The sequence below is a fragment of the Vicia villosa genome, unplaced genomic scaffold (genome assembly GCF_029867415.1).
Source record: "Vicia villosa cultivar HV-30 ecotype Madison, WI unplaced genomic scaffold, Vvil1.0 ctg.001122F_1_1, whole genome shotgun sequence".
NCBI lineage: Eukaryota > Viridiplantae > Streptophyta > Magnoliopsida > Fabales > Fabaceae > Vicia > Vicia villosa.
In genome coordinates, this window is record NW_026705489.1 from 165881 (window position 1) to 178671 (window position 12791).

At 37.4% G+C, this 12791-nt stretch overlaps 1 protein-coding gene across 1 annotated transcript; it reads left to right on the plus strand.

Moving 5' to 3' along the window:
- The first annotated feature begins 4978 nt into the window (after positions 1-4978).
- Positions 4979-8056, plus strand: LOC131633417 (uncharacterized). The gene has a single exon (XM_058904129.1). It carries the CDS (start codon positions 5103-5105, stop codon positions 7719-7721), a length of 2619 nt encoding a protein of 872 aa, XP_058760112.1. The 5' UTR covers positions 4979-5102; the 3' UTR covers positions 7722-8056.
- Positions 8057-12791: the final 4735 nt, after the last annotated feature.

A 12791-nucleotide genomic window follows, 5' to 3' on the forward strand; every position in this document is an offset into this window, starting at 1 on the left:
AAGTATGGGATTGACTGATGATGTTGTTTAGACAATAATTCAGATATATGATTTGGTGGATGAGGTTTAATAGGAACTATGGAGGGTGTGGAAGATATAGAGGGACTGATAATAGAACTAGAATTGGAAGAAGGAAATAATTATGAGTAAGGAAACTCAATCTCATTGAAGATGGCATCCAAAAAATATGCACTATATGGAGTGAAAATTGAATTTGTGAGTTAAGGTATGAGATGGGGCAGCAGGCACAACCAAACACTTCAAGAAACTTGTAGTCAGGTATGTGCTTGTAGAGCGTGAAGAAAGGAGATTTCATGTCTAGAGTAGCAGTATGTATTCTGTTAATTAGGTAAGCTGTAGTTAAGCAAACATAATCCCAAAACTTGAGGGGAAAACCTGTTTGAGCAACAAGGGTTAGACCTGTTTCAACATAATGTTTCTGCTTGCGCTCAACAAAGCCATTTTGGTTATGTGCATGAGGGCAAGAAAACATGTGAGCTATGCCTTTTATGTTAAACAGAGTGGTGAGAGCTTGAAACTTACTACCACCATTTGTTTGCACTTCTTTCACCTTAGTACAAAATTGTAATTCAATAATTGGAAGACATCTCAAAAGTTTCTAATTTCCTATTAGGGAAGAAGTTCCAAAAATGAACCAAATACTTCCATTGTACAACAAAGTAATATACCATTGGAAATTCTCTAATGTCCATTTCCTTTCATGTTAATTCTAGGTATAATGAAAGTTACAAAATGCAATGCGATACTTTTTGAGGCATATGAATAAAATACTTCATAATTGTCACTAGGGGTAGGAATAGGTTGGGCCGAGGTAGGCTTTGCAAAGCCTAAGTCTGGTCTACTAAAAAATCCAAAGCATAATCCTGACATGTAGCCTATCATAGGCTTATTTTTAGGCATGAGTTCGGCCTTTTCTAAGACATGATTGTCCTATTAGTAGGGGTGGCAAACGGACATGTCGTCCCGTTTAGACCCAACCTGAAAAAGCCTACAAGAAATCTTGCACACAAGCAAACACTGCACAAAATATCAGGTCTAGAAGTAGTGAGGTAAAGTAAGAACCAATCATACCTCGATATAGCTTTTGATCCACTTTGGTGTTACTCTCCTCTTTGTTCAGATTGCAAGTTGGATGCATAGGAGTTGCCATAATCTTACAGTCTTCAAGATTAAACTTCTTCACAAGCTCCTTGGTGTACTTTGATTAATGAAAAAAGATCCCATTTTTGCCTTGGTTGATCTGAATTCCAAGGAAGAATTTTAATTCTTCAATCATGCTCATCTCAAACTCAGCCTGCATAGTCTTAGAAAATTGTTTACAAAAAGAGGCATTAGTAGAACCAAAAATCATGTCATCAACATTCGACCTAGAAGTTGTCATGTCCTCGCTGCATGCATTTCACCTTTGGATTTGTATCCACGTGTACTTTTAGATAAGTCCAAAAACCTGTTATGTTACTCCTCTCCGCGTTCAATATATATTGTTATCAAAGACACGTGGCTATCTCTTCGTCGAACATTTAACTACATCACTTGTCATCAAAATCTTCGACTGATTATCTCTAAGAAACCACTAAGTCCATACTTGTATCGTACGCTTGAATGGCTTCGACCTCTTTAAGCTAAAGGGATTATGTCGAAATGTTCCTTCGACTCTCTAAATTCTCCTGAACTTTTTTTCCATATTGAGGTCACCTAGGTCGAAATTCTAGGCCAATAGAAGGATCCAATCTCATTACAAAAATACCACATACAAAGCTTCTCACCTCCCTACACAAGCTAGCTCCAATACCTTATAACAAACTCTAAAAGCCTTTGACAACCCTTAATCGCCAAGGGTTGTCATGCATTGTACTTCTAGCCAAGTACACATTTCAATTTTGGAGGATTGCAAGTCAGACTCCTTCTCTAAATTCCTACGCTTAGTTGAATTAGAAATTCAATCCTTAATGTTAGCAAGTTCAATTCTCCATCCAAGCTCTTACGCTTGGTTGAGTGAGAATCATTACCCTCACGCTCAAGAGTAAATTTCCTTCTCCAAACTCCCACACTTAGTTGAGTGAAAATATTGTCCCTTTCTTATAGTGCATTTCTCAACTAGTCATTGAGCTTCTAGGCAGTTTCCCCACTTCCACCATGATCCGAGGATTACTCCTTAGGATAGGGACTAAAATATTTGAAAATTTCTTCACCCACCTCCTAACCTTCTTGGCCACCTCTGGTGAATTTACCACAATACCCCTATTTTCGGAAGTTCATTTCCGAAAATGTACTTTTTTTGAAAAAAAAGGTGTTTTCGGAAATGTATCTCCGAAAAAGTGTTTTTTTAAGAAAATTTCTTTGCCAACCTCCCTACCTTCTAGTCCACCTCTGGTGAAAACCCCATACTACCCCTGACTTCGGAAATGCATTTTCGAAAATGCAAGAAAAAGGTGTTTTCGGAGATGCATCTCCGAAAACACCTTTTTTCTTGAAAAAATTGTCTTATTTCGGAAGTTCATTTCCGAAAACAGTATTTCGGAAGTTCATTTCCGAAATGCTGCGCGTTATGCAGATTTATCAAAACACTCCCCCTCCCCCATTCATTTACCCTAACTCAAATCAAAAACAAGCAAAGGCGAAAATTTGTGCAAACACACTTCCAAGGCTGCATCAAGGCTCCAATCACATTGCTATACAACATTCAAAAGCCCACAAATCACTCAATTTGTAAGTTTTAAATTTGTTAGATTCATTATTCAAATGCATGTTATTTAGGGTTTCAATTGCATAAATGATATATGGACTGGTTGTTACTAGTATTTAGGTTGTTTAGAAGCTTTTTGAATTGGTTTTATGTTTGATTTTGGGGTCTGCCATGGAAGTTGCAGAAAACTCCATCGCAGGGATGTTTCGGAAGTTCATTTCCGAAAACACCTCCATCCCAGTTTTCGGAAATGAACTTCCGAATTGTATCAGAAGTTCAAATTTTTTAGTTTTTTATTTTGTCTCGCATATTAATCGATTTCAATTGTTTACAGGAACATGTCAGACAACCAACCAGCACGCATCAGACAGGGTAGGGAGACCCAGACTGCGTCGGCTAGAGAGGGTAGGGAGTGTCCGTTTTAATTTGCAAGTACTTTATTTTTAACGCCTTTGTTTATTGTGCCTGTTTCTTTGAAGTTTGTGTGCATGCGTTCTGACTTCTTTGACGGCGTGTCGCTGGTTTCCAACGTCTTTGTTCTTTAATGACTTGTCTGTTTTCCAAGCGTTTTTGTCCCCTTTATTCTTTTATAAAAGGAGGTCTCATGGACCTTTCTTTCTTCATTTTTACGCAGGAATGGGTGGCGCTAAGGGAAGAAAGGGTTCTTCAACCTCGTGCTCTCGCGGAGTGAAGGAGGTGAAGGAGAAAAAGAAGGTTTTGACTGGTTCTGCTTCTCGTCCCCTGGGGGTCCATGGCTCGGACGTGCAGGCTCAGTGTTCAGGCGTGAGAGTCATGATCAACGCTGATGGTTCTGAGACCGAGTGGGATGAGGATTGGTATAATTATCTTCATTCGGAGGAGTTCGCTCGTCGGGCAGAATAACGTGTTTTTGTTTTGTTTGATGTGTATTTTGTAACGCTCGTCGGGCAGAATAACGTGTTTTTGTTTTGTTTGACGTGTTTTGTTTTGTTTTGTTTTGATTTCGGATTGTATCTTTCGCACAGTGTTTTTGGATTGGATTTATCATCTTAGTATTTTCAGTTTATCTGTTGCTTATTTTTATTTGGCGTTTGCGTTTAATTAAAATGCGAGACAGTTTAAGAAAAAACATAAAAAAAAAACACAGTTTCTGCATAATTCGGAAGTTCATTTCCGAATTCACCCCCATGAGGTGTTTTCGGAAGTTTATTTCTGAAGACACCCCCCATGAGGTGTTTTCGGAGATGCACTTCCGAATTATGGAAATTTTTTAAAAAAAAAAAACGCCTCGGAAGTTCATTTCCGAAGCAGGGGTATTTTGGGATTTTCGCTAGGGGTGACCCCCATAGGGAGGTGGCTAAAGAAATTTTCAAATATTTACATCCTTGCTGATGACTTATTCTTAGAGACGACGAGATATCAATAACACCAAACACGAAAACCATGATCATAACACAATCTGGAAGAGTCTTGCATTATTTGTGGCATCAATACAGATTGAAAACACATGAAATCAAAAATGACCATGTTCACAAGTCAACTACGTTATCAAACCAATCAACAACACAATATATTTAATTGACAATAGTTCCAATAAGAGAATCTTAATCAGCAATCTACGATCCTAATGAAGCGTTGAACACAAGCATCACCATATTTCATCTCGAGTTTGCGGCTGCAATGAAATATCTGACTCAAGTCATTACCTGACTCTATCCACTAAATACTTTAGAAAACTGTTCTAAACTGAGATCTCGATAACATCTACCAATTTAAATTAATGAATATATTATTTTTAGTAAAAGAACATTTTAAGTTGGTCTCAATAGGGGTGGCAAAATGGACTTGACCCGTTGGACATGTCCGTTTTTCTGCACTAAAGTGAGGAACGGGCCAAGGTTTTATACCCTCACTCTTTAATGTGACTGCACCACCCCGTTTTTTATGCGGGCATTTGTGGACACATACATTAACATAATTTTTTTTTCATTTTTAAGCCTACAAAGTATAGTGCCTGCGGGCCTAAGCCGCCCTGCCCTCACTTTTTTGCGGGACGAACTAAGATTTTAGACCCGTAGCCTTAACTATACCTGCCACACCCCGTCTCATTTTTTTAAAAACTTATATAGAACAGATTTAAACGGAACGGACATGCCCGTTGGCCATCTAACATACCTTTTCCCCGACTCATTTAAGTATTCAATTTGAAAAAGTTCACCTAACAAAACTAATTAATTTTTCTAAACTCATTTTTAAATTAATGATTTCCATACACAAATCAAATTTCATCCAAAAAAAAAATACACAAGTCAAGTTTGCATCCCATTGACGTGTCATTTCTTCATATGTGAATCTAGCTTAAACCGCCGGAAAAAAAACACTGTCACTGTATTGATTCTTGCTCTCTTTTTCCACCATGACCGATTTCCACCACCACCAACACCGCCCGCACCGTATCTCCGTCCCACCGCGCACCACCGCAACTTCAAACCCTATCCCTAATTCCACCTTCCCATATTCATCATCAACCCCAACCCCTACCCCTTCCAAATCCAAACACCGTCTCTCATCATTCTCCTTCAATTCCAAACCAAATTCCAAATCCAATTCCAAATCCATTTCCTTCATCTTTCTCCTTCTCTTCTCCCTTCGCTCTCTCTACTCCCTTTTCCCTTTCCTCCGTTCCTCTTCCCCTTCGTTTTCTCTCTTCCCTTTCTCCTTCCTCGTTTCCCTTCTTTCCTTTTTTCTCACCCTCTCTTTCTCCCTCTTTTCCTTTTCATCTTCCAGAGACGCTTTTCTTAAACCCAAACAACAATCCGTCTTCGGTTTGTTTCCATCAATCACAAACTCTCAGCAGAGAGTTCTTATATTGAAATCGGTTCTACTAGCTTTGGTTTTCCTCCTAAGGTTTTCGGCTCTTCGATACTGCAGCACTGCGGCGATGATAATTGCGGAGTTTATGGGAACTGTGACTGCCCGACGGTTCCAGAGAAATCGGAGAAACGGTTGGGTTGAAATTCGGGGTTTTGTGTTGTTGTTTTTGGGATTGTTTATGTTGTCATTTGGATGGGATAGGGCTGAGTGTTTTCCTTTGAGTAGAATTGGGGTTGATAATTGTGTTAGGGTTTGGCAATTGTTGCTTCCGTTTATGTCTGGGTTTTTAGCTTGTTATGAACAGTGTGTTTCTGTTGATAGTTATGGGAATTTTAAGCAATTGGATCGGAAACGGGTGAGGTTGGTGACGCTTTTTTTCACTACAATTGTGCTTTTTGTTCCTGCTGTGATGAGCTATTTTGTTTATGAAGCTGGTGAAGATAGTGTTTCTTTTGGGAATTTGGCTTGGCCTTTGGCGAATACTGTTGTTTTCGGCGTGCTTTTGAGTGAGAATTGTTATAGTGGTGATGATTGGATGAGTTTCAAAGACTCGAAAAGAGAGTTCTTGGTGATGTTTATGTGTACATTGATTTTGGAGCTCTTTTATTATCCTGATATTTCTCTTTGGGGTTTATTGATTTGTGGTTTGTTGCTGTATGTGGCTGTTAGAGATTTGGATTCTTTTAATTCTGATGATATTATGTTCGGAGATGACTCTTCGCAGTTTTTAACTGAAATGGTTATGAAGCCTATTAGACATATATTGAGCGAGAGGAAGTCGAGGAAAATTGCGCTTTTTCTTTTGATCAATGCCGGGTATATGGTTGTGGAGTTTGTTGCCGGGTTTATGAGCAATAGTCTTGGGCTGATATCGGACGCGTGTCACATGTTGTTTGATTGTGCTGCTTTGGCAATTGGGTTGTATGCTTCGTATATATCTCGTTTGCCTGCAAATAACCACTATAACTATGGCCGGGGAAGGTTTGAGGTTCTATCCGGATATACTAATGCTGTTTTTCTGGTTCTTGTTGGAGCATTGATAGTTGTTGAGTCCTTTGAGAGGATTTTGGATCCTCAAGAGATTTCGACTAGTAGTTTGTTGGTTGTTTCTATAGGAGGACTTGTAGTTAATGTTATTGGGTTGATATTCTTTCATGAGGAGCACCATCATGCTCATGGAATGTCTGGATCATGCTCACATTCGCATCCACATTCGCACTCGGTGTTACATAACCACGACCAGCATCATCATCATGAAAGCAACCGAGAAATCATTTCGGTTTCCAGTAATTGCCAAGATAATTCGTGCTCTGGTGATCTTGGACATCACAATCACTCAAATCATGAGAGGAAAATTGAGTTTCTTACCGATAGTCACAGCATTCAGAGCATAAAGCATCACAACAATGACCACCATGATCATAATAACCATGCCGACCATAATCATCATGCCCATACCAAGAAGCATGATCACCATGATCATAATCACCATGCTGACCATCATGATCACCATACCGGCCACCTTGACCATAATCACCATGCCGGCCACCTTGACCATGATCACCATGCCGGCCATCATGACCATAATCACCACGCAAGCCACCATGACCATAGTGAGTGTCATGATCATAATCTCCATGACCATGATCATCATCACCATCATAATGCTGACCACCATAGTCACGATGCGCCCGTTCCCCAAAAGCAAAGTCATCGCCACATCGATCACAATATGGAAGGGATATTCTTACATGTTCTTGCAGACACATTGGGAAGTGTTGGTGTTGTTATATCTACACTTTTAATTAAGTACAAAGGTTGGCTTGCTGCTGATCCAGTCTGCTCAATTTTCATCTCGGTCTTAATCATATCCTCTGTGATACCTTTACTCAGAAACTCGGCCGAAGTTTTGCTCCAAAGAATTCCTAGGGCCCATGAGCATGATCTGAAAGATTCCTTATCCAATGTTTTGAAGATAAAGGGAGTTTATGGCATTCAAAAGTTCCATTCATGGAGCTTCACAAACACAGATGTAGTAGGAACACTGCATCTACATGTGTCAACCGATACCGACAAAATATCGGTGAGGTCCCAGGTTTCGCATCTATTACACAATGCTGGGATAAAAGATTTAACATTGCAAGTAGAATGTGTTAGATAGTATTGTTTTGAGATAGTTCTTGTTAGCATCTTTGATTACTGAATATGCATACACTATTTGGAACAGAGATCAAACATGCTGATAATGTTCATTGGAATGTTTGATAATATTACAACACAAATTTATGTCTGTTTTCATTTCTGAGAGATGGTTGGTTTTGTTATGGATCTGTTTCTTGGGATCTAAGAATGTGCAGAGTTGTAACTTGTACAGAAATGTAACACTAACATAGATTGTAGAAAAGAATACAAACATTGACTTTTTTTATGCCAAATCAAATATTGTCTAGCCATGGTTTTAAACTGTGGTGTTGGATGCAATTGCAGTTACTGTCACTCTTTTGATTTTACCCACGATATCAGAAGAAAAGGGTCGTAGTCGTAGACTAATTTGTGTTCAATTGGATGATAGGTAAAGTTTAGTCATAAATTGTTCCACCACGTGGGTCGAATTCTGGTACTGACTGAGTCTGTCCTCTACCATCCTAACTCATTTGAGAAATAATAAAGACAATTTTGTAAGTGTTTTTCAATGTGTGATGAGTTCAGCAAAGTCATGGTGGCGCAGTGACTCACCGGAGCCATTCAAAACATACACCGGAAATCTTGAGAACCATTGCAGTCTGATGTTTGTGTTGCTTTCCTTGCCTTATGGATTTTTTTTATTTTAAATCTTGCATTATGGTTGTTGCAGACTGAATTGTCATGTTACAGAAAATGATGCAACCACAACATTTAATGTAACATGCAATTTGAAATGTTATGCTTTATTATAATTATGTAGCTCTAAATTATAAAATGTGATATTTTCTCAGTTCAAATAAACAAGTGTTGTTTTATTTTACAAGTCAAAAACGAACTCAAAACTCTCACTTTTACAAAATTGTAGGCTAGTCATTGGCCAAGAAGAATGTTAGGTTTCTTTTGATGAAAAATAGTTGCGGAATGTTGTTTCCCCTTTTAGACGTGCTCCCCCATCAATGTGAAAAGTCACAATTGTTCCTAACATTCGGAGATGCATCTTTTTCACACAAATTTTAGATGTTTCACACAAATTTTAGATGAAATTGTTGGAAAATCCTTATCATGTTAAACAATAGTTTGGAAATGCATATCTATATGCATAAAAAGTCAATTTGGATATGTATCTTCGTAACGTCTCTTAGTTTAATATATAGTGAGTTTTTTCAGAGATGCATCTCTGAAATATTTTGAGTTTTTCAGATATGCATCTCTAAAATATTTTCTGTTAATTCAAACCAGAAACAACCAGGAATAAGGGTAGAAAGGAAAAACAACATAAATTAACATCAAAATAAACATTACATAAATAATTGTTAACGTTAACATAAATTTAATATTACATGTCATTACAAACGGGTGGTTCAGGACGTTGCAACATCCTTCGAATATCTTTGGTTGATCTTGCAATTGTCGCATCTACTTCAATCAGACTGTTTGTTGAGTAAAGGTAAAAGGTACTCTACATAATCTTTAAACCATCCTTCTTCAGTTCAACCTTGGTGAACTCTATCTTTCTTTTGTTGTTAATCAAGGGTGAACGGTACTCGAGCTTGACAACTCTTCAATTTTTTGGACATCCTAGGAGACTATTTAGTTTGGATTTCAGATCAATGAGAAGTATGCCCCTTGAGATCCTAAACTGAAGTGGGGGATTTGCGTCATTGAAATACACAAATGCAAGATGGGAATATGTTTTCATTCTCGTTTTTGTAAAGAAAATGGAATAAAAGACCCTAATTACAAAAGTTGTAAATCAACAAGGACTATATAAATCATATCCTATCATCAAGACATAATTCAGAGATGCATCTCTGGATACACCTATTTTTTCTTCAAAAAAAGGTCTTTACGGAGATTCACATTCGTATAGTCCCATGTATTATATTTTTAATAAATAAAAGGTGTCTCTAGAGATGCATCTCCGAACCCACTCAAACAATTGTTCATACAGAACAATGTGTTTTGTAGTGTAGAATTTAGAAACGCAAAAATAATTAAAAAATTATCACCCAATTTTATAACACTAGGGACAACATTACATATAAAAATTGAGTTATATTGTTCAGTTAAAACTAAAATGCATCAAAACATGTGTCACTACCAAAATCTATCAGTGGTTCCTTCTTTGACTTTTTCTTTTTTGTTTTCCTTTCAATGTCGCTCTACTCGATGAACTCTTCCATCCTTTTCAAAAAGTGATCCGGTCAGTTTTCAGCATCTTGTGTGAAATATGTTGTCCATTCCGGTGATATCTTTGGTATAGGACATTTCAGTTTCATATAAACATGAACAAAATGTTGTTTTTTTAATAGCCAACCAATATACATATGCGTTCGAATGGATTTTGAGGTGGCTTACTCTGAAGTGGAAGCAATATTTCCGAGAAACCATGTCGTGTTAAATTAATACACACCATATTATAAGAACTTGCCATAAGTTTTCCCATTTTCGGGAAGTGCATCTATTTGTCAAATGGAGTTGGACCACTACGACAAGGAATAAGAGCATTGAGAATTGCATTGTAATTTTATTTGTTCTCATATAGACGTGTGTATGATTCCCTAAGCGTTGCGATCTCATGTATAAGATGATGACAAACAAATTGGTAGTTGTCCTCTCCTTTACCGAGCAATCCCGAAGCAATTCAAAAATCGGAGTTGTCACCACGTTCAACATTTACAATCCGCTCAATGTATTTGTGCATAAAAAGCGCCATCTCTTGAATATGTTTGATTTTTGGTAACTGCAGTGGAGGAGATGATTTGCTAATGCGAGTACCTTGGAAAACACTTTATAATTCGGAAAATGTGAGTCAACATGTTCAAAGTATGAAGGTGATCGTTTTATGGAGTTGTCACTTTGTGTCAGTTTGACATTTTTAGGGGCACCCTTTGTTTTAACCGGTTTCGATTGTGGTTTCAAACCTGTTGTTTCTAGATAGACAATCTTCCTTAGTTTCTTTGCAATTTCATGATGTCATCAACTTTCATGAATCTATCTTGGATCACTTCCTACTCACTCATGGTATATATGTTTGATTTACCATCCTTCATCACACAATCATCATCAAAATGGAGCATTTTCTAGTGAGTGCAAACTTCATCCATACGTATTGGTTTTTCAAGCTTCATCTTCTTTGAAATTAAACAAGCACGTGGAAGAATGTACGTCCTCTTAAGTGTACATCCACACTTTGAGCTATCTAAACCTATTTTATCTGCTCGCTTGACTTTGTGAAAAATAAAATTCAATGTCGCCCGAGATACGTTGCCAACTAATTGTGAATAAAAGATGTTGTCTTTGAATCGGTGTTCTAATACAGTAATATTCCGACCAAAAGATGTAAGTATCTCATTATGTTAGTTTTAGAACATTTGGTTCACGGTGTCTCAATCTAGACAGAAATCACCTTTACTGTTTGTCAACCAATTCTTCAATGTAGCATGTGCAGATTTAACTTTATTAGTTGTTGTATGGTCAAAATGTCGAACCTGGTCGGTCCATGCACAAATACTCTTCTCTTTAACATGATCTAAAATAGTGCCCTCAACATATTTCATAAAATCTAGATATCTCGCAAACACATATTCCTGAAATGTATTAAAGATTCGACATATAATTATTTCATGGAAGAATTTACTATATTATTCCATGCATCCATTATATTTTCCACCATCACACCAGGTTTGACCATTTTCCATCTTCAACTTTGACTTGTTTGGTGCCAAGCGTAGGTTTTACTCGACTTTTCACAATTTTGGTTATATGATACTTACAAAGTAATGCAGATGATGTAGGAAATACTGTTGCAATCGAATTCATCAGTGTGGTGTCGCAATCAGTGATTATCATTTGTGGCATGTTTTCCTGGTCCTTCAACATAGTCTTTCATATTTATAAAGCCCATGAAACATTGACCTCTTTTTCGGATCCGAAAAAAGCAAAATCGACTGAAAAAGTCATCTCTGTGGAAGTAACACCAACAATTTTCAGGAGTGGAAAGTATATACTTGTTTGTTTTTTATGTTGAATCAATTATGAGCACAGTAGGAAATGTATTGAACAACTTGATGAAATTGGGATGACTCCAAAATATATCTCGAATGGTGACTTTATCCTCACAACTCTGTACCTAGAAACATAGTCATCATCCTTCAAAAGTTATATTTTTGGGGTTATAGAAAGGGGTGTTACACAATTGACTCCCACCACGAGCCTAGTAAAACCGTCTTAGGCCAAACTCATCATCAATCACAAGTCATTTTCATCAAATTCACCTTGGGGATGCAAAAACGAAGTTCAAAGATTACGTATTGTCAACACCATTGTCGGAGGGTTCACCGACAGAGGAGAATCAAGTTCTTCTCGTAGAAGATATGTCAGGCAGGTTTTCACGACAAGCATCATACCCGCCAACAACAAGGAAATCATGCAAAAAGAACCAAGGTCCAGAATCACCTTCTCCAACAAAGACGCCATTGACATTCTCCCTCACAACAATGATTCTATGGTCATCAATGTTGGACATGTGACTTCACACATAAGAGGGGTGAATTGTGTGTTTCGAAAAATAATTGAATATGAAAACTTTTTGAATTAAAATCAGAGTTAGAAAACATTTTAATTAAGTTTTAGGATTAAGCAAGGGAAAAGTAAAGTGTGAAAAGTAAAAGTTAAGGGAGAGGAAAGAACACCATGAATTATAGAGCTTCAGTTAAAAGAAAAAGACTTAATCCTCTTCCAAGAATTTTTCTTGAGAGTATCCAATAAACTTAAGAGCTTTTAGTAGGTTGAACTCTCGAATTCCCCTTATACAAGAAAAATGATGTTTGTGGCTACCTTCCAACGAAACAGCAAACAAGGAATGAAGTAATGGATCTTCCTTCCAAATGGTGGATCAAAGCGGTTAGTCTCCTTTTCACAAGAAACTTGGAGCAATTAATATTCAAGCTTTAAACTACCATTTATATTACATTTAAGCCTAACTTGTCATGCATATAATCTATTTAGGTAATGCATGCATGTGAAATCAAAAAAGGAAAGAGAA